The sequence below is a fragment of the Hemiscyllium ocellatum genome, chromosome 12, assembly GCF_020745735.1.
Source record: "Hemiscyllium ocellatum isolate sHemOce1 chromosome 12, sHemOce1.pat.X.cur, whole genome shotgun sequence".
In the NCBI taxonomy this organism is placed as follows: domain Eukaryota; kingdom Metazoa; phylum Chordata; class Chondrichthyes; order Orectolobiformes; family Hemiscylliidae; genus Hemiscyllium; species Hemiscyllium ocellatum.
Window position 1 is genome coordinate 34,557,817 of NC_083412.1, and position 27,008 is coordinate 34,584,824.

Here is a 27,008-nt window from a genome sequence, read left to right on the forward strand (position 1 = left end):
AAGGGTAAGTCAGACGAGATCAATGCTCACGGCTTTGTTAGCAGCCAATTGCAGAACGGCACTGGGAGACGTTTATTGCCTGTCTAATTTGTGAGGGAATGGCACGTGGCTTGGGACAACCTAAAAGTAGAAGAGAAAACAAAAAAAGGGGAGGTTATAAATAGCTGCTGGGGCCCTCAGCAGACTAATTACTAATCTACCCGGCTTGCTTTAAACTTCATTTGTTTGAAATTGAACCTATTCCCATGCCATTTTGGAGATTCCCAAGGGACAGCAGTCTCTACCTATCTTTGTTCTCTACGTGAGACTCCAATGGTACTTCATTTTCTTTTTTGAAAGAAAAGTGATTGATTTTTACTGACAAAACATGGGTGGAAGTTGACTGTCAAATTCAGCAGCCAGCACTGGAACAGATTGCTGCATCTCAGAATATGGTTATCTGATATGTGAGTTGTAGAAAACATGCCAAAATATGTCGAGGATTTTCGTGTCAGATGAGGCTGACACCTGTCATTACTGTCATTCAAGTGTAATTTGCTTCTGTTGCACAGCCTACTATTCTGTCATATTGTGCTGAAGCACAAGCACACTGAGCCTCAGTTTGGAAAACTGCATCATGGTACATTTACGTACTATTGCAGCTGCAGTCCAAACTGGCTATGTCACCCTGAGCTAATTGGGGTCATAGGCATTTTTACTGACTGCAGTCATGTTGTTTAAAGGAGTTTGCTGTAGCAGGCTGACACAGACAGAGTTATGCTGACAATATTCTTTCTAATTTAAAGGCAGTTTGTTTGTGCTTAAAAGTTTCTGAACTGGAAAGAAAATGCTAGAAGTCACATCAGAGAGAGGAATTGCATCCTATATTGTGTGAGTGAATAAAGCTCCGTGCCTTTTTGCCTAGAAAAGGAAGGGAAAGTCGGGCTGACAGAAAGCAGGCCTGAGGGAGCCCAGGGCCCAGGGGAAGTGCAGGTAACAGCATGCTGTCCTAGCAGCTGTTTCAGCGTCTATTACACTGTCAGTTTGTTGCCATGCAGCAGGTGCTCGATCTCACATTTAATCTTTAATGTTCTGCAAAGGCAAAGACCAGGCAGGACACAAGTCAGTTCAGAACGTTGCATCGGCAGGTGTGAAATTGTGCAAGGTAAGGCATTAAGTGCAATCTGTCGGTCTATTCTAAAGTGGCACTATGATCTTATCACAAAAAGTAGCTGCATTGGCCTTAAAGTTTGCAAATGTTTCATTGTTATTTGTAGCTATCCTCTTGATTGTGAGCAATTAACTTTTCTCATGCTGAGCTGTGAAATATAAAGTGAAGTAGAACACACGATACAGTGCTATAAATTTTGTAAGTTATTACTTAGGAGAAAATCCAGTGAACTCTGGTGTTGTGTTTTCCAGCTTTGTCACTGAGACACTTCCCAGTTTATCATTCTATAATTTCACAGTTGGTATCATAAAGGGATAGGGAGCTCATTCTTGACAGAGACTTGCCCACAGAATGTTGGCACTTCTTTCCTTGTGGTGCTAAAGAAACTTTCCAGATAAATGCCAGAAACCTACAATGAATTACAATACCAATCTTTCCTCACAGCTAAAGAGCAGAAACTACAGTCAGACCTATAGTCCCATTGGCCATATGATTACCACAAGGAGGCTACCTTCGGATAAACCTGTCCACATTTCCTTGAGCCTAGATGACCTTACAGGTATGACAACATATATTAGTTACAAAATATGAAGACAAATTTATTCAGATACAATGTGGAATCTGCTTGTTCGCATTACTGTCTTGTAAATTTAAACATTTGTAAACTTGTAAAATTATTTTTAAAAAGCAGGATTTCACTTTTAAGAAATGAAAGGAATTTCAAAACATTAGATTTTTGTGTACATATGAAAAAAGACATGGATTATTAAATATAACATACGTTATTTAACTGTAACCCAATGACTAATTTATTATGGTATATTTAATACATCCTGGTAGCGCTAATTTTTAAAAGTGCAACCTGTAACTGTAAAGTTAATTATGTATAATTAATAAGTTAATTATGACAATTAATAAGTTTTGCATTTTGTCTTTTCCTGATTTTGTTGTGCTTGTAAATAACTCCAGGTTAGTCATTTAATTAATTCAAATGCATAAATGATCTTTACTGATGTCTGAGGTGATGGATGATGTGGGCATATTCTCTATTCTGCATTGTTTAAGGTACCAGTGCTAGATAAACAACTGAGGAATGGGAAACAGTGCAGAAATTCATACATGGAGATTCATGCCAATTGTACCCAATGCGTTATCCATCTTTCTGCTTGACCTGAAGAATTTTTGCACAACATGTCCTAAAGCGTCATTTCAAGCAGCGTTAATGAGCACATAATACGCCTGTGTTCCATTCCCTCTTAAATGACTGATGAAGCTCAGGCCAGTTCTAATCTAACATCTGGCTGATTGAATGGGAACCAGCTGGCATTTTCAATGTATTTCTGTCAGTGGACTCTGGGTGGTTCTGAAAGTTTAAGTTTTACAAATTTGTCTATTTTTTGATTTTTATTTTGCTTTCTTTTCACTCAGATATTTAGCAGTAGCATTTACAATTGCTGTATTTAAAAATCAAATGATGGGAGTTTACTTAACATCTTTTGTTATTTGGAGGAGAAAGAAGAAGGTGAAGGGTGGAATGTGAGATAGCTTTGTTTGCATCTGAGATAGGCTGCCTATAATTGCTCTCACTTCTGCAGATTCAGACACATTCACTTAGAATGGCTGAGGCAAAGCTGCCTTTTACAGGCTGCCTTTCACTGCTGAGGGATTGATGGAGGCTTTCTGTTAGCTGGTGTCTGAATGCAGACCAGTAACTTACCAGGGCCACTGTGGTTCTGAGTTTCTGTGTTACACAGTTCAAATGTATTTTCTGCTGGCATATACAGGCAGCTCCATCACTTCCCAGTTGGAAGTCACTCACAAAATGAGACAAAGTTTCAATTCAATCAAATCCAAAGCATAATTGACTATTTGGGGACCAGCACACTAACCTATGGAGTTTATGAGCTGCAAAGATGTCCACCCCATAAATAGAGTAGTCAATGGGAAGCAACTTAGAATGTTATACATAAATGTTTACTTCCCAGGCAATCATTATGTTTTAATTCCTACGAATCTGCTTTGGTCGAAGCATGGAGAGACAGGGAAGGAGGCAGCTCACCTGTAGCCAGTAATGTCTTAACACTCAATAACTGATCGAGCAACATATCTCTGTTAAAAGAGCAGCTTGATAGCTAGAGTCACATGCAAGGCTCTCACAGATAATAAACTCAGCTAAGTGTCAGAGCCACTTAATGCAGAAAATCTGAGCAGTCAGCATGCGTTTAGCCTTTTTCAGTACATGAAATATTTTGATGCGCTAAGGCTTTCTTTTACTCCATTATAAATAAACCCTCAAGACATTTTAGTAAGGACAAGAACCATTAATTAGTATCTTGAAAGTGGCAAAAGGATGCCATTCATGTGTTTTAGCCCAGTGCATTCCTTTGGGAATTCTCAGCTTAATTTTTTTTCTAATATTGGTACGGTATCTGAATGATATAGTTTGTACTTAATTTTTTTAAGGTAAATTCTTTGGCATATTTTATATTCTCGATTTAGATAGATACATGAAGCATGTTTGAGGTGAGAACAGAAAATTCACTGTCACAAAATATGAGAACAAAAGAAGACTATTCATTCCCTCCAGCTTGTTTGTCTCCCAATTAGTCCATGGTTGATTTTTATCCTAATTCTGGTTTAAAAATCGTAACCATTAATACTCTAAAATAGAATTTAAAGTATAGAAGTCAATTAAGGTGCTCCTGAAGTATACACTATGGTCAATAGTTGATCCTTTTTGGAAGATATGCCTTAATTTGAGAAAAAGAGCCTAGTTGCTTTGGGTAGTGTGCAGCTCTTGGAGCCATTATCCTTGTTTGTGTCTTGGCCAATCTTAGCTGGCACCATCTTGCTTCTGTCACCATAAATGCTGCTGCTTGAAAGTTCACCCATTGTGATCTGTTCATATCTAAGGTTTTTCAATGGATGGAGTCAACTGTTGAAACAATCTTGAGCAAGCTCTCAATGAGGAACCATTATTGAGATTTGTCCTCAAGTTAAAAATTAATGGCCATGCTTTGGTGTGGACCATTTGAAACATTCTCAAACACCATAGTTCACTGTACACTGGGTCTGATTTCATGGGAGTTACATTAAAACTATGTAACGTTTTGAAATCTACAGGTGACTTAAGGACCCAAGACAGAAGTTGATTGCGGCCTGTCCTGGCTCTGTTGTAATTCATGGTTGGATTTGGTACTTTTAATAATGACAGCAACTTTATTTAATACATGCAAAAGACACGAAAAGCCACTACTTTATTTCCGATGATTAGGAGCTGAAGTCAAACCCACATCCAGTTAGCTGGGGTAGAGCAATGACAGGAGCAGACCTTCAGGTTCCATGTTATATTTGAAATGTACAGATGTTGGAAGTATGTGCTGTTCAGTCACATCTGTTCAGTCTTTAATAGTTTGCTTTCCTGCAGGTGTCAAAGCCCTCATAACCCTTTGTCAGATTTCCATTTTTCTATGTCAGCTATAATTCGCTTAATAATGTTTTTATTTTTGAGGCAAGTTTGTTGCTTGTCTGCCACATTGCCTAAACTGCAACAACAACTGCAACTCAGAAATACTTTCTTTGGTTGTAAAAGACTTTGGTAGTTCTTCAGAAATGAAAGGTGTTATATAAATGAAAACCTTTTGTTTCCTTTCTGCTCCTAGCACGATTACTATTGCAAATGGGAATCCTTTAAGCTGAGCTTTTTGGAAGAGGTGGAGGTGCTGTGGAGGGGTATCACAAATATTCGGCTGCCTGAGGAGTGCTGCAGGCTTTCTTGCTCAGAGCTTCACATGCACATCCATAGAGAGAGGTGGAATTTCCATACTTTGGCATTGTGAAGACTGGACTTCTCAGAGTAACCTGTGATGGTGTCACTCCAATGTGTGGGTGGCAAATTATTCTGGATCCAAAACATCCCAATCACTGTGTCATGCTTACGCAAGCATTACTTGTAAAGAGTTAAATGCTAGGCTGATCAAAAGCCAAAATAGTACTTATCCAATTTTTAGATCCTAGCGCACATGCTTGCAACAAAAAGATTGGGACTTATGTTGGGTCATGAACAAACAAGTACAGAGGTACTCCCTATATCTGCTGTGCCTTGCTGAATGTTTGATAGTAACCTCCTCTATGAATGTCAATGCTGCCATGCTTCAAGGAGAGTTGCTAGAGTTTGTAAAAGGCTGAATTATTGCATCTAATCTGGTATTTAATCTCTTCAGCAATGATGGCCTTTTGAGAGTAGTAGCTGCCAAAGTGTTGGCAATGCTTGGTGTATTTCAAAGTCTCTTTTTCAACATAAACAGGAGGTGGAATATTTGTCTGATCAGGTCTTGGTTGAAATGAGTTTGTTTTGGGACATTGATGGATGGGCTGAGATTTTTGTATGGAAAATTGAAGAGATCGAAGAGATCAAGTGAGGTTTTCAAATATGGTGCAGATCAGGCAACGCTATTGTAGATGTCCTCATAATGTGGATCATCTATGTATTTCTGCAAATATGTGCACAATATGTACAAATTGTTGGATCTTTCTGTCCATTATATGTCCTCTATCATCTGGATTTGTTAATGGGGCTTCAGTTTTAATTTGGTGGAAGGCTGCTTTCTCGAACTGCAATCTTGGGTTGTTCTACCATGTAATGAAGGCTGCCTGTTTTTATTCCAGGAGATCTCAGCTGAATTTTCACTGGTCATGGTGATGCTCAAACCCTGGCCACAGGAGTTTAGTACCTCTGGTTTTATTGATTTCACTGTTCTGGGATTGAGTTGGAAATGTAAAGATTTTCTAGATTGTTGGTGTATGGCATTTGTAATTCTTCCGGGTTGCTGAAACATTGATCATTTTTTCTCTTTGACCTTTGGGGTCTCATCATATCTTGGTGCTTTGGCTGTTCATCACCAATCAAACAAGTTGATGATCTGTCCAGAAGTCATCAGCCCTCTGTATGAATCAAGTGAAAGAAATCTCTTAGATCTTTGACCCAAACAATGGCATAATCCAGAAGATGCCATTGCTTTGATCTGCTATGCATCCATGTGGTTTTGTGGTCGTTCTGGCAGAAGATGTTTGTTTTAATGTGGCACATGCAGCGGCTTAATTCCATTTGTATTAGCTTTCCCCACCCCGTTTTTCCCAATGGGTGTTCAACAGACATAGGCGTTACAAAGAATCCTGTATTAACTTCCTCCAGAAGGATGGTTTTTTTTCCTGTTTTCTATACATGAAGAAGAACCTCAGGCGAGGCTAGAATCAAATTTCTCTAAAATGTCTTCATCTGAGTCAAGGATGGGCATAAGCACTGACAAGACTGCCGTATTGGTTCCTGCTGAGCTGTGAGTGAAGTATCATGAATCTTCCATTACTCCAACAGGGAAATATAGCAGTGCAGCCAATACTCTATTCAGGATGGCAAAACCAACTTGATGAATGTGAGGGTCACTGCACTCCTTTCTTTTCCAGTAGATAGATCTTCCTCCTTGTTTCTTCAGTTGCCCTTCCCCAGGTAGGCAGGTCTCACTGAGCACGGTGGTGTCAGCTTGACAATTTGATTGTTCACCTGATAGAATTGCAGTTTTTGTTATCAACTGTTCACCCTTGAGATTATCCATGAGTTTTCTAACATTCCAAAGTTTCAATCTTGTGTTCTTTGACCACAAAGACGTTAATTCCACAGGGTACGGTTTCTCAGCCATGAGGAATTATGACACCTTAATTTAGAGCCACTATTCCTCTCACCATTTAACATGAGCAGAGGTTATCCTGAAGAGGACTGCCTAGTAACAGATATTGCTATTCAAAGACACTTCTCTCCCAGTATAGGTATCCACCGACCTTCAGGCATCTGTTACCTGTTACCCAGGTTCATGTCCCTGTTCTTGTCACCAATTCTCCATATGACACAGGACGTGGTTGATGGACTCTAGTAAAAGCCTGTCCATAACCTTGGAGTTCCATGACTGTCCACGTGATGTTGTTGGGTGGGTAGACAGATTCGGTGATGTGCCAAACCAAAAAGTCTCATGTGGCACTTCTCTCACTCTCTCTCTTTTTTTTAATACCTTGGATGGAAAGCAGGAGGCAGCATTGAATGTAATGTCAAAGCAGATAAAGTGGCACTGAGTGAAGGAGAGCTGGAATCTGAATCTCCAAACAAAATTAGTTTCTATGAAATCTGCTTGGATCCCAGCCAACTTATCAGGAGTTTTTCAACCCTTCAGTCATTACCAGGTAGATGTGCCAGAATTTGTGGGTGGCACAGTGGCTCAGTGGTTAACACTGCTGCCTCACAGCGCCAGAGATCCGGGTTCAATTCCCGCCTCTGGTGACTGTGTGGAGTTTGCACATTCTCCCCGTGTCTGCGTGGGGTTCCTCTGGGTGCTCTGGTTTCCTCCCACAGTCCAAAAATGTGCAGGTTAGGTGAATTGGCCATGCTAAATTGCCCGTAGTGTTAGGTGAAGGGGTAAATGTAGGTCTGGGTGGGTTGTGGGTTGGTGTGGACTTGTTGGGCTGAAGAGCTTGTTTCCACACTAAGTAATCTAATTTAACTTGCAGAGATTTTGGGCGATGATTTCACAAGTGTGGCCAATCTGGTAATGTTGCCTGTCCGTCAACCTGCCATACCTTTTCCCACACAGCGCAATGTTGCACAAAACATTCCTGTGACTGGGTGTTCTGAGGACTCATTAACAAACGTTGGGTGTTCCGATATCTTAATGTTGCAATTGGATCTGTTGTTTCTGCTTTATTATGGGAACAAGAAATTCTGCTAGCAATAATCATCTGCCAAATTAAGCTATGATGACATTCTATCAACATTATTGTGCAGCTGGTCCTGCCTGATACCTTTTGTGGTTGGTCTTCTTATTCTAGACATTTCAGATAGTGAAACTCCCATTTGGAAACTTATTCCTGCTATTAATGGTAGTGGAGATAAAAAAAAACGATCAGTTCAAGGTATCAGCAGGAAAGAAAGAGTAGTGAAGACATTAGAAATGAAAATACTGTAACCTTTCCATGACACAGAAAACTTTGCTGCTTTTCATATGAGCTAGGAGCTGGAGTTGGACATTTGGCCCTTCAAATCTCTTCTGTCATTTAAAAAGGTCATGGTTTGTATTCCAAATTCCACATTCCCACCTATCCTTAATAATCTTTGACTTTCCTGCCTTTCATAAATCTATCAATTTATATATTTAAGAACCTATCTATCACAGCCCTAAAAATATTTAATGACCCCAACCTCCATCGTCTTCTGAGATAGAGATTCAAGGTCAGATAACCCTCTGAGAGATAAAAAAAAATTCCATTATGTCTGTCCTAAAAGGATGTCGACTCATTTTAAAATAGTATTCCCTAATTTTGCACATATCACAAACAGAGACATCCTATCCATTTTTATCTTGTCAAAACCATTCAAGATCTTATAAACTTCAAACAAATCAACTCTCACTCTGATGGACCTCAGTGAAAACAAGCCCAGCCTGTTCGAATTATTCTCATAAGAAAATGCATTAATTCCAGGTACCATTCTACTAAACCTTCTCTAAATTTCATTTACATCCTTCCTCAACTGAGGACACCACACTGGATACAGCTTTCAAGTTGTGGTCTCACCACTTGCCTCTGTAACAAAAGTAGAACTTTCTCATGTTTATCTGCAACTCCTCTTATAATAAGGAGCAGCATTACATTAGCCTTTTTTCATTACTGGTTGTACCTCACCCTAACGTCTTGTGACTCAGGCACTAGAACACCTAAATCCCTCTGTACCTTGGAATTCTGCAGGTGTTCTCTGTTTACATAATACCTTGCTTTTTTTATTCTTCCTGCCAAAGTGGACAACTTCAATTTTTCCCATACTGTACTTGATTTGCCAGATTTTTGCCCATGCATTTAACCTATCTGTAATCAGTGGCCACTAGTCCCACTAGATTGACAATCCTGCGCATCAGGACATCAGGATTGCCATACCCACAAACTGAAGATAGCTGTCATCCATTTGACGCAGGAGCCTTGACTCAAATAAACTTTGACCACAAGAAAATGCAACAGGATACAAACTCAGCAAGTTTATGGTGGGACATGATTGATGCAACTAAAACAGATGAAGAGAATGTTGCAGAAGCACTGCAGGTCCGACAGCATCTTTGGAGAGATAAACAGTTAACATTTCAATCCTGGTATGACTCTTTCAGATTTGAAAAAGAGTCATATCGGTCTCAAAATGTTAACTCTGTTTCTCTCTTGACAGATGCTGCCAGTTTCTGAAATTCTCCAGCATTCTCTATGTTTGTTTCAGAAATCCAACATCTGCAGTATTTTGCTTTTACTTGACGTGAGTGGGTCTGTTCGGGTTTCTGATGACTAGACCAGATATACAGTACATCGACATATTAGGAGCAGGAAGAGGATGTCAGCCCCTCAAGCCTGCTCCACCAATCAGGAAGAGCACGACTGCTCTGATTGTGATTCCAGCTCTCCTCTTCTGCCTACTCTCAACATCTTCTGTTGACTTTGTTAGTTAAGGACATATAAAGTTCTGTCTTAAAAGTAATTAATGGCCCTGCCGACATCACATGTCTGAGAAAAATCTCCCCTTCTCGATGTAAAATGGTTAACCCCTTATTATTAAATTGTTCCTTTATTCTAGTCACCCCCAAAAGGGAAAAAATGTTCTTTCAGCATTTGTGCTGTCAAGTTCCCTCAGAATCTTAAATGTTGTAATAAGATCAATTCCCATTCTCCTAAACTTGAACAGATATCAGCTCAGCCTGTATTGGTAAATCAAGAGGAAAATGGGGATGTGTATTGGGATATCTAGAATGAATAGGTAGATGAACGCAATCTAATATGGAGGGAAAACAATTCTATTTCAAATGAGATATTTGCTCCAAAAGCAAGGCATAGATATTTTTAGAAGATTTACAAGTTTCTTCCCCTCAGAGGATATCTAAGATTATGAAACAATCTTAATCAGATGGACTAAGGAGTGGCAGATGGAGTTTAATTTAGATAAATAGAGGAATTGCATTTTGGTAAAACAAACAAGGCAGGACTTGTACAGTTAATGGTAGCTCTTTGGGTAGTGCAGTGGAACAGAGAGACCTAGGGATTCAGGTACGTGGTTCTTTGAAACAGGTAGACAGGGTGGTTCAGGAGGCAATTATCACGCTTGCTTTCATTGCTCAGATCATTTGGTGAAGGAGTTGGAATGTCATGTTGAAATTGTACAGGACGTTGGTGAGGCCACTTTTGGAGTACTGTGTAGAGTTTTGGTTGCCCTGCTAGAGTAAGGATATTATTAAATTGGAGAGGGTACAGGAAAGACTTAAAGTGCTGATGAGGGAACTGGAGGGTTTGAGATATAAGGAGAGGTTGGACAGGCTGGGACTTTTTTTTACTGGAGTATAAGAAGTTAAAGGGTGACTTTAAAGAGGTTTATAAAATCATGGAAGCATAAATCAGTTAAATAGCAATAGTAGGGAGTTCAAAACTCGGGGCATATTTTTAAGGAGAAATGAGAAAGATTTAAAAGGAATGGGCAAGCCAGGGAGCTATAGGCCAGTGAGCTTGACGTCGGTAGTGGGCACGTTATTGGAGGGAATCCTGAGGGGCAGGATGTACATGTATTTGGAAAGGCAGGGACTGATTAGAGATAGTCAACATGGCTTTATGCATGGGAAACCATGTCTCACAAGCTTGATTAAGTTTTTTGAAGTAGTAATAAAGAGGATTGATGAGGGCAGAGTGGTAGACATGATCTATATGGACTTCAGTAAGGCCTTTGACAAGTTTCCCCATTGGAAACTGGTTAGCAAGGTTAGATCTCATGGAATACAGGGAGAACTAGTCATTTGGGTACAGAACTGGCTCAAAGGTAGCAGACAGAGGGTGATGGTGGGAGGTTGTTTTTTCAGATTGGAGGCCTGTGACCAGTGGAGTTCCACAAGGATCGGTGCTAGGTCCGCAACTTTTTGTCATTTATATAAATGATTTGGATGTGAGCTTAAGAGGTATAGTTAATAAGTTTGCAGATTATACCAAAATTGGAGGTGTAGTGGACAGCAAAGATGGCTACCCTAGAGTACAATGGGATCTTGATCTGATGAGCCAATGGGCTAAGGAGTGGCAGCTGGAATTTAATTTCTATAAATGTGAGGTGCTGCATTTTGGGAAAGCAAATCTTAGCAGGACTTATACACTTAATAGTAAGGTCCTAGGAAGTGTTGCTGAACAAAGAGACCTTGGAGTGCAGGTTCATAGCTCCTTGAAAGTGGAGTCGCAGGTAGATAGGATAGTGAAGAAGGCGTTTGGTATGCTTTTCTTCATTGATCAGAGTATTGAGTACAGGAGTTGGGAGGTCATGTTGCGGCTGTACAGGACATTGGTTAGGCCACTGTTGGAATGTTTTTTGCAATCTGGTCTCTTTCCTATTGGAAGGATGTTGTGAAACTTGAAAGGATTCAGAAAAGATTTACAAGGATGTTGCCAGGATTGGAGGATTTGAGCTATAGGGAGAGGTTGAATAGGCTAGGGCTGTTTCCCCTGGAGTGTCAGAAGCTGAGGGGTGACTTTATAGAGGTTTATAAAATCATGAGGTTCATGGATAGGGTGAATAGCTAATGTCTTTTTCCTGGGGTGATGGTGTCCAGAACTGGAAGGCATAGATTTAGGGTGAGAGGAGAAAGATATAAAAGAGGACTTAGGGGCAACTTTTTCACGTAGAGAGTGGTGCATGTGTGGAATAGGCTGCCAGAGGAAATACAATTGCAACATTTAAAAGGCATTTGGATGGATATATGATATGGAAGGGTTTGTGGAGGGATATGGGCTGGATGCTGGCAGATGGGATTAGATTGGGTTTGGATATCTGGTCTGCTTGGACGAGTTCGACTGAAGGGTCTGTTTCTGTGCTATACATCTCTATGACTCTATGAATCTAAGCGGCAATTTTTTCACACAGAGGGTGATTTATACTTGGAATGAACTGGAGAGAAAGATGCAGGTACAGTTACACATTCAAAAGACATTTGGTCAGGAAATAGGAAAGGTTTGAAGGGATATGGGCTAAATGCAGGCAAGTGGGACTAGGTTAGTTTGGGAAACTGATCAGCATGGAAGAGTTGGACGGAAGGGTCTGTTTCCAGCCTGTGTGAGTCTAAGTGTATAACATTCTGACTTGAGGAAATAAAAATGGAGCCTGTGCCAAGGAAATGGGTAAGAGATGATGTGTGCTTTGGAAAAACTAGGTTAGCAAAGGGAACAGTTGGGTATTCTACACTTACTAAGTGTCAACATTTCACTCAGTATCAGTGTCTGGATCTCTCAACAGTGCCAGGAATCCATCTTGTTCAGTGTGCCTGATTTACAAAATGCATAGAAGTTCACCTGAGTTCAACACGGATGTGAAAAGCTTACTTCCTGACATTCACTGGAAAGCTGAAGAAGGAAAAGAGACCATGATACTCTAATTCAGTGCTCATATCTTTCGCAGTCAATGCCAATGCTAGTCCTAATCGCTCGCATTCAGATTTTAGTGCCTGGATCTATCTGACTCTATTCCAGGTTGTCTCAATGCCAGCTTTTCTATCACACAATTGCAGGGTCACTGTGAACTCATATCAGTTTCCATTTGACCTAATGCCAGGGCTCTCTCTCACTTGCTGTTATTTCTAGGGTTTCAGCTCACTGTCAGTATCAGAGTTCCTGAATTATGCGAGCTCACCTCCAACTCTGTGCCAGGATATGTCTTGTTCAGGGCACAGGCCTCTTTCAGTCAGCACCAATGCCAGTCTCATTCAGTGGAGATGCTGGAGTTGGACTGGGGTGGACAAAGTTGAAAATCAAATGACACCAGGTTATAGTCCAGCAAGTTTATTTCAAATTGCAAGCTTTGAACTCTGAAAGCTTGCAATTTCAAATAAACCTGTTGGACTATAACCTAGTGTTGCTTGATCTTTGATCTGATCTCATTCAGCAATCAGCTTTATCACATTTAGTAGTGGTGTCAATGTCTTGATCACCCAGAATAAAGTAAGAACAAAAAACAATCCAGCACAGGAACAGGCCCTTAGGCCCTCCAAGCTTCTGCCACCACATTTTGCCCTTCCATACTAAAACTGTCTTCGCTTACAGGATCCGTATCTCTCTATTCCCTTCCTATTCATGTTTTTGTCCAGATGCTTCTTGAAAGCTGCTATTGTGTCTGATTCCACCACATCCTCTGGTAGTGTGTTCTAGGCACTTTGTGTGAATACCTTGCCTTGCATGTCTCTTTTAAACTTCCACCCTTCACACCTTGAACTCGTATCCCCTAGTAATTGATCCCCCCACCCCGGGAATAAGCCTCATACTTCCCATTCTATCCATACCATTCACAATCTTACAAACTTCTATCAGATTGCCCCTCAACCTCCTGTGTTCCAACCTTTCATCATAGCTAAACTCCTCATGCCAGGCAACATTCTGATAAACCTTCTCTGTATCCTCTCCATAGCATCCACATTGTTCTAATAGTGTGGTGACCAGAACTGGACACAATATTCCAAGTGTGGCCTAACTAAAGTTCTATAAAGCTGCAGCATAGCTTGTCTCTCCTTATACTTTGTGCCTCTTTCAATGAAGGCAAGCATGCCATAGGCCCTTTTTTACTGCCTTTTCTGCCTGCTTGCCACCTTCAGTGATCTGTGGACCTGCACACCCAAATCCCTCTGCATATCAATACTCTAAAGGTTCTGCCATTCACTATATAATTTTCACCTGTACTTGACCTTGCAAAATGCATCACCTCACATTTGTCTGGATTAAACTCCATCTGCCATTTTTCTGCCCATGCCTCCAACTGCTCTACATCTTGTTGTATCCTCTGACAATTCTCTTTACCATCGGCAACATCACCAATCTTTGTATCGTCCACAAACCACATACTAATTAGACATACTATATTTTCCTCCAAATCGTTTATGTAGAACACAAGGTCTCAGCACTGATCCCTGTGGAATACCATTAGTCCTAACCCTCCATTCTGAAAAGCATTCTTCCACTGCTACCCTCTGTCTCCTATAACTAAGCCAGTTCTGTATCCATCTTGCCAGCTTACCAAGATACTATCTTTTGTATCAGTCTGCCAGGAGGGACCTTGTCAAAGGCTTTACTGAAGCCCATGTAGACAACTTCAACTGCCTTTCACTCATCAATTGTCTTCATCATCTCCTCAAAAAATTCAATCAAGTTAGTGAGGCATAACGTCACCCACACAAAACCATGCTGTCGCTAATAAGTCCATTTGCTTCTAAATGCATCTAGATCTTGTCCCTGAGAATCTTTTCCAATAGTTTCCCTACCGCCAACATGGGGACTTATCCACCTTAATAAGTTTTAAAACACACAATGCCTCTTCCTTTTTAAAAGCAACTTAACTTAGAAATTCGACATTCCCTTCCCTGAGATCATCCTCCACCTTGGGATTCTCCTGTTTGCTAACAACTTTTCATAACTTCCTTTAGTCTTTCGAATTCCTTGTTTAGGTTCTTTCCCACTTTCCTTATATACTTAAAGAGCTTTGTCAGTTCCCATCCTCCCAACCTTGCACATGCTTCCCTTTGCTTTTTGATAAATGTTATAACGTCCCTGGTGTTCCAGTGTTCACATATCTTGCCATACCTATCCTTCATCCCACCAGGAATGTGCCACTCCTGAACTCTTACCAACTGACGTTAGAAATGCTCCAACATGTTTACCCTGTAAAGTGAATTTACCCTGTTGCTTCCAATCAACATTCTCCAGTGGCTGCCTAATACTGTTGTAGTGCGCCTTCCCCCGATTCAATGCCTTTACCCGAGGACTGCTGTTATCCCTATCCATGAGTATCTTAAAACTCACGGTATTATGGCCACTACTCCCGAAGTGCTCCCCTCTGAAACTTCACTCACCTGCTGGTCTCAATTTCCAAAATCAGGTCCAGTATAACCCATTCCCTGGTTGGACTGTTTACATGCAATGTGAAGAAAAGCTTCTGAATGGTCCTTACAAATTCTGCCCCATCCAAGCCCCTAGCTGTTGTGACATCTTTCCAAATTCTGTCTCCATATTCTCTCCTCTGTCTCCTGCTGGCTGTTGGGGACCTGTAGTATACCCTCAGCATTCTGATTTCACCTTTCCTATTGTTCTACCTGTATCACCTTGCTGCACGAGTCCTCTAATGTATCCTCTGTTATCACATCTGTGAGATACTCCTTTACCAGTAATGCATCTCCCCCACCCTTTTTACATTCCTTTATATTATACCTGAAACATCTAAATCCTGGGACATTCAGCTGCCAGTCCTGTTCCTCTTTTAATCAAGTCTCCATAATCGCAATAATGTCATAGTTCCAGAACCACTGCTCTCATTCCCAAGTCTGTTTTACTGATAAAGCTACAAACTTTCTCATTAAATACCAGATGGTGTCTCAAACAGGACCAGAGTATGTTTCATATATTGCCAAACTCGCCTTGTGTCAGGATCTCTCAAAATTCAGGATCATTTTCTCATACAATGCAAGGATGTGTGTGACCCCACTCTGTTAACCCTGCACTGCTGTTCATGTGCTGTAAGATAGACACACAATGCTTCTAGGGGAGGAATTCCCAGATTTTGACTCAATGACAGGAAAGAAATGTCAAAATATTTACAAGCCAGGAAAGCAAGTGGTATGGAGTGAAAACTTCCAGGTGGTGGTGTTCCCATGTATCTGGTGCCCTTGACCTTTGAGATAGAAATGGTTATGGATTTGAAAAGTGATGTCTAAGGATCTTGGCAAATGTTTGCATGCACCTTGTACATAGTACACACTGCTGCTACTGAGCATCAGTGATGGAGGGAGTGGCTGCTTATGGGTATAGTACAAGTCAAGTGGGCTACTTTCTTCTGGATGGTGTCAAGCTTCTTGAGTGTTGTTGGAGGTGCAACCATCCAGGCAAGTGGGAAGTATTCCATCATACTCCTGACTTATGCCTTGTCGATGATGGACTGGCTTTGGGGTGTCAGGAGATGGGTTACTCACTACAGTATTCCTAGTTTCTGGCCTGCTTGTGTAGTCAATGTTTTTAGTCCAGTTGAGTTGAGTTTCTGGTCGATGATAACCCCAAAGATGTTGATAGTGGGGGATTCCATGATGGTAATGCTATTGAATGTCACATAGCAATGGTTAGATTCTCTCTTGTTGGAAATGGTCTTTGCCTGGCACTTATGAGCCACAACTGATCAGCCATGATTCAGTCTAATCCTGGATCTTGTCCAAATCTTGCTGCATTTTGGATTGTTTCTGAATCTGGGAAGTCATGAATGGTGCTGATGAACATCATGTGGTGATTGGTGAACATCCCCACTTCTGACCTTATGATCGAGGGAAGATCGTTGATGAAGCAGCTGAAGATGGTTAGGCCTAGAACATTACCCTGAGGAACTCCTGCAGAGATGACCTGGAGCTGAGATGCCTGACCTCCAATATCCACAACCATCTTCCTTTGCACTAGTTATGACTCGAACCAATGGAGATTTTTCCCTTGATTCCTGTGGGCTCCAGTTTTGCTAGGGCTCCATGTTTCCATACTCTGTCAAATGTGGTATTGATATCAAGGGCTGTCATTCTCAACTGACCTCTGGAATTCAGCTCTTTCATCCATGTTTGAACCAATGAGGTTGGGAGTTGAGTGGCCCTGGTAGAACCCAAACTGGGCATCAGTGAGCAGTTTATTGCTAAGCAAGTGCAGCTTGATAGCACTGTTGATGACACCTTGCTAATGATTGAGAGTAGACTGATGGGGCAGTAATTGGCAAAGGTGGGTTGTCCTGCTTCTTATATACATGATATACCTGAGGAATCTTCCATACGATTGGGTAGATGACAATGTTGTAGCACCTGTGATTATTATAGTGAATAAGACTCATTATAATGTGCTGGAACTTAGTGGAAAGTAGCTTTCTTTTAAGTTTTGTAAGGCTGATAACTTCTTATTTTTCTGTATTTTTGATTACTGAAATGGGAAAAGGACTGTGTTGAAAACCAAGATTTGTCAAAAAGATTATTGCACTTTTTAAAGAGTGACCACCTTATTGTAAGGGCTGTTTCCATTGTTGTTCAACCTGTGGAAAATTAATTGCAGGTGGACTGGTGTCAGGTGATGTTGAGGAAAAGAAATTCAGCTGGCACCAAGTAGCTGATTGGTCTGAGGAATGGTGACCAATTTCAATGACAAAGGCCTCCTGCCCAGCAGCAACTATATGATTGGTTTACAGGTCGCTGAACAGATTATGGGTGTGAATAATATTTCCAGAAGTCTTTGATCTCTGGAAACAGAAGTGATAACTTCCTCTTTGCAGTAAAATAAAACCTAAAGCCTGAAGAAAGCCAGTTTATTTTGCCTTACTAGATATTGTAAGCTGTTGCTTTTAATCAGTAAGTCAGAGATTTTATAAGTTGCAAACTGCCTTCCAGATTTTTTCCTCCATTAATAACACCTTTTTCTTTGTTTCTGTCTGTGCATACATTTGGGATGATGGAGGTGGGGGTGGTGGGAGGTGGTGGGGAAGGGATTTATAAGGGGGTTCAAGATTTAACCAGTAGAGTTATTTGTCAACAGTTCATGAATGTTTACCTGTAGGTAAAACCGATTACTTGTAATAATTGGTAAATGTTGTTAAGTCCAGAAACCTGGTCCACGTTTTCTGTCAAACACGGTCTAAAAAGATAGGTAAATTGGGGAATTTTGTGTGCTACGATTAAATCTTTAACCTTTGTGACAATGCCAGGAATAGTGGGGTTTAATTTCAAGCATATACCTCGGTGAGACAAGGTATCTTTTCGGACGCTGAAGTCTGTTCCTGACTCCAACACCATTGCTGGCCTTTTATGTAAAGGTCCCTTACAGACTGGATAAGTTGGGGAAAGACTTTTCCACTTGTTTCTCCATGCTTAAGAAGCACTATACACTATTTAAACACTTCTAGATATTCACTGATGGTTCTTGTCTTCCTTGAATCCACTTTGATGCCTTAATCTTTGGTACTGTGTCCAGGAAATGTGATTGTTGTTCCAGAGAATGTCACTTCTAATTTATTATAATGCCTGCATTCTGTAATGCCTTTGTACATCCCTGACCCTCCTTCATTTTACCATGCACAAGGACGCAATCTATATGGCAAATCATTTCCTGTTTCCCTTTCAGGAGTCTTGCCTTTTGGAAACTTTCGGGAGCAAAGACGATCCCAAAATGGTTGACAGTTGAAGCGATATTGCTTGAATAGTGCAATAAGTGAAATCAGCAAACTTCACCCTTGCTCTAAGAGTATCTGCCAGAACCCAATTTTTTTGCCTGCTTTCTGAAAACCTTAACTAGTTGTTAACAGATGAAGTGGGACGAATTTCACTTTTTACTCCTTTGATTTACTGAGTAAAATCCACACACAATATTTGTTCTCCACTTGTCTTCGGAAAAAAGTCAGAAAACACACAGCATCAGGTTATAGTCCCAAAGGTTTATTGAAAATCACAAGCTTACAGAGCAGTGCTGTATAAAAATCTTTTGGACTATAACCTGATGTCGTGTGACTTTGGATTTTGTCCACTCCAGTCCAAAACCGGCAGCTCCACATCTTGTCTTGGGAATAGTTAATGATGATAGGATCTTGATTCCAGTCAGGCTGTGTAACTGAGATTTTACGTCTCCCATTAAAGAATGTGGAATTTTCCTGGGAGTGTACAAACAGATGTGTCTGGAGAAGTAATGTGATGCTCTGTTTCAATTTACCGCAGCATTTGAATAGCTTTGGAAATTCTTGCTGAAATTCTCTCCCATCTTCATTCTTAAGTATAGTATTCATTCTGTTATGAGGCCCATATGAATGCATTTACTTTTGCAAACCAGTGTGATATTTGGATTTCTTAATACATATAGAGTTTCACTGTTTTTTTTTCGCCTCTGTGACAAAGCTTCATGGTGATTTTCTGACCTCCTGGACCTTGGAAATTTATCTTAGCAGGTCTGACTCTTACAGTCTTCGATACTGGCAAGCTGTCTGCTATTATTGAAACAGCTGCTACTGTGTCAAGTTTAAATTCTGTTTCAACCCCTTGTACCTTCATGTTAGCTGTCCAAAATGTGACTTGACTCTTATTGACCTCACATAAGAACCTTGTCTTCACCTTTTGTTCTGTATCTTTAACTTGTTGACCTTTTCTCCTTGTTGCATGGTTTCCGTTTCTCTGAAACGTTTCGTTTTGGAGGCGATTTCCCTTGTTTTTGATGTTATAAGGGGGTTAACCTTTTTTTAATTAGTCCTGACTAGTCACACTTAAAACACTCAGTTTCCCCTGCTAACATTTGTTGTGCTTGTGATTTTGTTCTCACATCTTGTACAAGTGCTGATATTGATTCCTGCTCATTTGGTGTTTGGGTCATTTCCAGGAGGGGCGACAATACCAGCTTGGGGCCTATTCATGTGGCTCTGGCAGGACAATCCCTGATGTTTCCTCATGATACTGACCAATTTTGGGCCCTGATTTCTGCCTGTGTAGCAACAGGTTGTTCTGCTATAACACAACAGTTGTCTTCCTCTGCAACCTCACTGTATAGAAAATTGTGCTATGGAAAACCGCTATGGAAAATCGTGCTATAGAAGATTGCCATATCCGTTCAGTAAAAAGTTTGCATTATCCAAACAGGGCCCACAATTCGCCAATCATGTTATAGCTAATTTGCACCAATGAAACACGCGTTATAGCAAAACAAGCTGTAATTGCATTGCCTATTTCATTATTATATCCTCTGTGAATTGAAGCAAGTTTGACAGCTTCTCATACTTGACACTGACTGCTGCATATTATTTCATCTTTCTAAGGTCTACCTGTAAGCTCCAATCTGTTTGGAAAGCTTCCATTAATTTTCCTAAATGTTAAGATCACTGATCAAATCTCAGTCATTCTATCACTAAGTTTTGTTGCAAGGGGGTAAATTACAAAGCAAATGCTTTAACCCTTTGTAGTTATCAATCATAGTGTTTTCTTTAATGCTTTGTCTTACCTGAACATCCATTTGCTATTGGACCTACATCATATAAAAACATGATGAGGTCTGTATAGCAACTGCCAATGTCAGGTTAATGCGCTATTGTGCAGAAAATACAATTGTCTCTTCTGAGAAGTAAAATGCATAAGTGCAGCAATTCTAATAAGCAGAAACATCATTCAGTTCCTTTTGTGTGTCTCTTTTTTTTACTCATTTGTGGGGTGTAGCATCACTGGCTAGGCCTGCATTTATTGCCCATCCATAGCTGCCCTTGACAAATTCAATACATTTAATATCCTGAAACACTGAAATATTAAGTAATGATTTGAATCATTAATTGCAACATACTCAAGAATTGCCCCAGAATCAAAAAAAGATAGTCCTTGTCATTTCTAATTTAAATAAGTTGCCATTCTAAGACAAGCTCTGTCCAAAGTCCATCTTTCAGAGTTATTTGCTGGTCCTCAGCCTGGCATTAGCGTTGACATGTTTTACAATTAGTCTCTGTAATATCGCCACAGCAACTGTGGTGTTGTCATTACAGACTTTTATTATTTGCACCATACTGGCCATCTGGACTATGATTCATCCATCTGTTTTTAGAATACTCATCTATTTTCAGCACAAGTAAGAAAATCTGTAATCTAGCTAGCAAGTAAACAAATTATGATTTTAAGGCTGATATTTTATTTTAAACTTGTGTTAAAATTTATTTTCGAAAATAATTTGTTATCAGACATTAAAAAGGATTTGGTTTGAAAATGGCGCTGGTACAAAGTCAGAAACCATTTTGTAACAGTCAACTGAAGTCAACACCATCCTAAACTAAGTCTATGCCTGAGCAGAATAGACATCAATAATTCATTCTACATTGCTAAGGGGTGATGTGCAATTAACTTCTCAGAAATTACCAGCACTTGCAAAAAGTATTCATATAACATACTTTAAACATGTTACCATAAAGAACTCTCCTGACCAACCTCTCTCCACCTGAGGCAGGATGATCCTCAGGTTAAACCATCACCAGTCATCCTTTTTCAATGAGAGAGCAGCTTTATGGGTGTCTGGGATTATGGTGGCTTTTCCTTTAACTTTTACTACCCTTAATAATTGTAACTAGAAGTAGTCTCTTGCTTGTTTTTCTCTGCACCATACCCTTCAGGAAATATGGTATAAGTAAATGACATTATCAGCAGTGCTTAGGCTTCTGTGAATTGTAAATTTGCTCATTTAATTCATCACTTATTAACTCGGAACAATGGGCAGAATCTTCCAGGGGCCTGAAAGAAGTGCAGAGAGATCAATCTTGGCATCAGGAACATTTTGCTGCCTGTATTAGCTAAATTCTAGGTGTTGAGGTGAGATTCTCAGAAGGCAGTGTTGAGTTGCCTATTTAGGGGGAATTACTAATGACCTTATTACTGACACATCTCATTTTATTAATATGCAGATTTTTATCATACTACCCAACCCGAGCAAATTAGATGCTGAGTATTGTCCACGTGCAAGACATGGTCTGTAACACTTGATTCAGAGTTGAATAGAATGAAGAAACACATTGACAAAATTATAGGATTATAAATTCTTGACCTAATGTTACTGAGCTACTTTTCAAAATGCAGGGATATGAATTGCACACTGACATCTGGTAAACAGGCAATAATATCCTGCAGGACCCATGAATTAAAAAGAAAAGCTAAAAACTGCTTTATTTCAATTGAATTGCATCCTCATTGTATAAATAACTACAGAAAATGAAACCTTCCAATCAAGTTCATGCTTTATCTTTTAAACTATACCACAGCTGCTATCTTCATCCAGCTCACTGCCTTACTTTAAACTATGAAGTCAAAAGGTTTGCACATCCATCTCTCTGGATAACAGCCACAAAGCTGAAATATCCACAGTCAAACAGTCTTGTCCTATAATCTAAATCCTTTAACCCAAAGATGAACAATGGGTCTTTTTCAATCAGATCACCTGCCTTTAATTCAACCATCAAAAAATGGTATTTTCTGTCCAACTCTTTGTTTTAACTTTCACAGGAGAGATTGCGTTACACATTACCTGAGTGGTAATCACAATGCCCCAATGGTTCCTCTTACCTGGAACAGTGATAGGAAAAGGTGGAATCCAGATGTTTTGACTACTGGCTGTACAGTAGTGTACAAGGGAAGGGTATACCCTCTCTATAACTCATGTTATTCTTGACAGTGTCTTGATAATCATAGGTATTTGCATTGTTTGCATGCTTTTTCACCTTTAATAATTACAATCTGTTAGCCTTTTAATTGTAATGTCTTCATCCTTGACTTTATATCTTTGGCCTTCCTCTATGCTACGTCGCCTACCATCTCTACCACCTTCCAAGATCTTTCTGCACGACTACAATTCTGATCTTTTGCTCATTCCCAATTTGATTTACTGCACACTGATGGCTGTGTTTTTAGCTGCCTAGACATTAAGCACTGGCATTTTCTCACAAAACCTCACTGTCTTTCTGTCCACCTTGAAGATATGCCTGGGAATCTCTTTCTTCAAGGTTTTGGACATTTCTACTGATATCTTCTTTGTATCTCTGTGTCCTTTTTTTTATTGTTAAGCACCTTGGGATGTTTTGCTCCATTAAATGCATTAATGTGCTGAGTGAATGAGCTTTTAGGTATTTAAGAATAGTGAGAAGTTTGAGCAGTTTGTGTATCTGGTGTAACAGGAGTTGCAGCCATTGTTCATAATTATTTGCCAAAATATAATTTGCAGTGTGAATTTATTTTTGATTTCACTGACTCCTTTTTTTCTCCCCTTTCTGTTTTGTCTTCTCTCATTCGTATTGTCCACTTTGCATGAAAGTGCGGAGGTATCTAGAATGTGAAAAATCAATTGTTCTAATTTTTGTAACAGGAAGTATATGTGGAGTTTCTTCCATGGAGAGGAGCCTGACTCTGGTCACTCTAAGCAGCAGACCGTGTCACAAGTCCCTGGTCTAATGTCCAAGGCTGCCCTTGCCTTATTGTGCCCAAACCCCTAAGGTGAAGGCTGTTTCCCCTGATTTGACCAATGACTGTTGACAACCAAATTTCTTGGCTTTGGTTTACAGGGCACTGTAAGCCCTGTAAACCAAAAGGCAAGGCAGGAATTCGTGTGATCATCCAGGCAGGCTCAGAATGAGTGAGTTCTATGACAGCAAGCGAACAGCTCAGCCTTGCAGGCTGGTCTGGTCCATGAGCTGGCTGTGTGTCTATAAGCACACAGCATCCTTGCTTCAGCATTGCAGTGACTGTTTCCAGTAGCCTGAGGTGCATCACTAAAGTACAGAAGTGTCCAGCACTTAGAACAGAGACATGCCATCAGGGTTCATGAGGTAACAATCAGATGTCAGTGCCTGTGGATGGCGGTGCATGAGACTGGTGCCCATGGAGTGTATCCTGAGATGTTGGTGCCTGGTGTCCAACATAAAGGTCTTTTGGAGCAAGTGGTGAGCTGAATTGTCAGGGGCCCACTCTGACTTTCATGTTGGGAATTCTTCGTGTTTATGAAGGTGAATATTAATAAGGTGGGTTGTACCATAATAAGGCTTTTAGCAAGCAATAATCACCCTTACTTAGCAACTCACTGTTACCAAGCGAGAAACTTACCTCACTCCTCAGCAAATACATAAAAAATGCAAAGGATTGCTCCTGAGATCAAGCTAGGCATTGCTGGATTCCCCATGCAATTCTGCTACAAATCCTGCTATAGCGCATGTTGTTCAGGTCCATGTAAGATTCAGCCTATCAATACTGATCTACCTGATCTCACTGAAATTCATAGAGATTTGATGGAGCAATGAAAAAGAAGGCATCAGTGTTTCAGGAGGGAGTTGCAATAGTAAATAGCAGTAGCATGTCCAGAACTATTCTCCTCGACTGAGCTGTTATCTAAGACTCATTTATTTGTAATTGATTGGTTTTACGTTAACTAAAACCATATGTTCTATGCTATGTCAAAAATGTACAACTGAATAATGGCAATTATTTGAAATTAGTTCTGTATTGTACGAAAAGTGATTTAACAAAAAATGTTCTTTGAAGACATTGGCTCACGAAGAACAACATGTTTGTTAACTTGTTAGAAGGAAGTAAATATTGGAAGGAATTTCAGTATTCTTAAAGTCCTCTTTATGCTTCATGAGTGACTCTTGTTCATTTTGATCAGTCAAAGATGTAGTCTGTGTTTAATAAGGCATGTGGCCATAGATGCCAGGAATGCACAAAGATGGCTTCTGTCATTGCAAGACTCTCTTCCACACTCCTAACATGCATTTACTGGACAATTTTAATTGACCAATCTGTTCAATAATAATCTTAAAAAATAATGACAGCAATTTTCCAGACCATTTCTTTTCAAGCTGATTTTTCTTTTTTTTTGAGTTTGGATGTCATACACCTTTCAACTTGTCAGTGGGCTAGCAGATAACCTGTTCGTCAGTGTGGTTTTCTTTATATTATAGTTATTAAGAAGCTGTACAGGAAGAAACAAGATTTTTATTCTCTTGTTTTCTGTTGTAATCCTACGAAAAATCTACACTTTGCCATTCTGCTGCTGATGTTCAGTGCTGCAGTGATCCTTTGTGGACGTTCATAATAGAAGCATTAGAATTTGTAGAACTCTGCCAATGATAGGCATTGTTTACTTCTGTTTTGTTTTTGTTCAAATTAAATTTGGATTTAATTACATAATGTATTCATTTCTCTTTCCTTAGAGCTGAATATCCCTGATGATTTTATTCCAAACGTTTACCTCCAACTTGATCAGCATCTCCAGGTAAAATATTTTCGGAATGAGAAAGAGAATTTATTTTCATGCCAATAAATGATGATTTATAGTGCAGTTTTGATAAAAAATGCACACTATCAGCATCTTGCAATATCAAAACACATGGATCTTGTACGGTATTACATATGCAGGTCATTTCTAAATTTAGTAGAGCAAGATTTATCATGTGTAACATGTGACTAAAAGAATTACAGAATTATTGCAGTGCAGAAGAGGCTCATTGTGTTTCCATTGGAAATGCTGAAAGTTTAATTGCAAATCATTTGTGCTTTACAGTGCATTACAGTCAGGCTAGAATACATTGCCTGTTGTGTCAAATAGACTCTTACAATAAAGCCAAGTGTGCTAAGCTTACTTCTTTCAGCTAAATAGCAAGTTGTCATTCTGGACTCAAATGACAAGTTAAAAAAATGTTGAAAATACCCCAGTCCTCATTGCCACTTTAACCCTGGTAAATTTTCAGAAGCACACACTGTTTAATATGGAGTAATACGATGATACGGGGAGCTTGTTGTTCCACTTTTGTACTATAATTTGATCGCTCACATTGCAAGCCCCTAACTTCAATCATACCGTTGTGGGTCAGTGTCAGGCTAGCTTAGTCATTCCACTGACCTTCCATAGTGTTTTTCCACTTAGACTACTTTGTTATCTTGCCACTATCGTATGTATATAATCTCTGTCACAGGGCTTTGATCTTCTTTAAGCTCTTCTTTAAAATCTGCATGGTTCATGGAAACAGAAAAGGTCCTTTTTGTGAATAACATACATTGTGACTTAGAATATGGATTGTCCTTGTGGTTATAACTAGAACATTTTGAACAAATCATGTCAGACCTGAACATTTGCACTACAAACATGAATATAAGCAATGGATATTTGTAACCAATCTATTCAGATATTTTATTAGACACCTCTTGAGCAGGTGGACTCAAACACAGGCCTAGCACTCAGAGGTAGGGACATTATCACTGCATCACAAGAGCCCTACACTGTCGATTTGTATATCACATTTAATGCAAAAGAAAAGTTAAGGCACTAATGTACATTAAGTACATTCCTTACCTGAGGAAATATTGGTAGAGGCAAAGTAAAACTGAACAGAGAATAAAGAGGTTTTTTTAAAAAAGTTAATGCATTAATGTAGGGATTGCTGGTAAGGTCTGCATTTATTACTGATCCCTAATTGCCCTTGAGAAGGTGATGGTAAGCCACCTTCTTGAACTGCTTGCATCCGTGTAGTGAGGAAACATCCATTGTGCTGTTAGGGAGGAAGTTCCAGGATTTTCATGCTGTGACCAAATTTGGATAGTGTGTAATTTGCTGTCCTCTCAGGTGGTAGTGGTTAGAGGTTTCAAAGGGGCTGGGCAAGTTACTGTGGTGCATCTTTCATTTGTTAGGTGGAGTACCAATCATCTGGCTGCTTTGTCCTGGATGGTGTTGAGTTTTTTGAATGTTGTTAGAGCTGCACACCTCCAGGCAAGAAGAGCCGATCACATTTGGATCAAGATTTTTGTGAGATCTGGAGCCATATGCTCTGATTCGAATTGGCGAAATTGAGTAGGTGTTGCCTGACAGTACTGTCACTGATACCTTTACTGAATTGTTGATGACTAAAAATAGACTGATGGAGTGGTACTTAGCTGGATTGGTTTTGTCCTTTCTTTAACCAGCAGACAAATTCCAAGTTGTTGTACAAATGCTAGTGTTGCAACTACATTAGGACAATTTAACCATAAATGCATCTAACTCTGAAGGACGAGTCTTCAACATTGTTGGTTCTCGTCAGAGCCAAAATATTTCAAGAGCTGGTATGCTGAGCCATTTCTTGATATCACTAGGAACAAATTGAATTGGCTGAAGACAGGTATCTCGCATCTGGGAATCTCAGGAGGAGCCCAAGATGGATAAGCAATGAGAGCTAAGATGGTTGCAAATGTTTCAACCTTGATTTTTGGACTGATGTGCTGGACTTATCCAGTCTTGAGGTTGG

The 27,008-nt window shown here is 39.9% G+C and overlaps 1 protein-coding gene across 3 annotated transcripts in view; it reads left to right on the plus strand.

Annotated features, from left to right (window-relative positions):
• Positions 1 to 753: 753 nt before the first annotated feature.
• The window catches only part of map3k7cl (map3k7 C-terminal like), a 66,112-nt gene continuing 39,857 nt past the window's right edge, over positions 754 to 27,008 (plus strand). Inside the window, exons 1-4 of one of the 3 annotated variants that reach the window (XM_060832989.1) lie at positions 754 to 972; positions 1,080 to 1,144; positions 1,595 to 1,709; positions 24,942 to 25,003. In XM_060832989.1, the coding sequence (XP_060688972.1) occupies positions 1,640 to 1,709; positions 24,942 to 25,003 (132 nt within the window). In that variant the 5' untranslated portion in view covers positions 754 to 972; positions 1,080 to 1,144; positions 1,595 to 1,639. Of the gene's footprint in view, positions 1,145 to 1,594; positions 1,710 to 24,941; positions 25,004 to 27,008 lie in introns of all 3 variants that reach the window. The other 2 variants (XM_060832988.1, XM_060832991.1) reach the window with 2 other exon arrangements.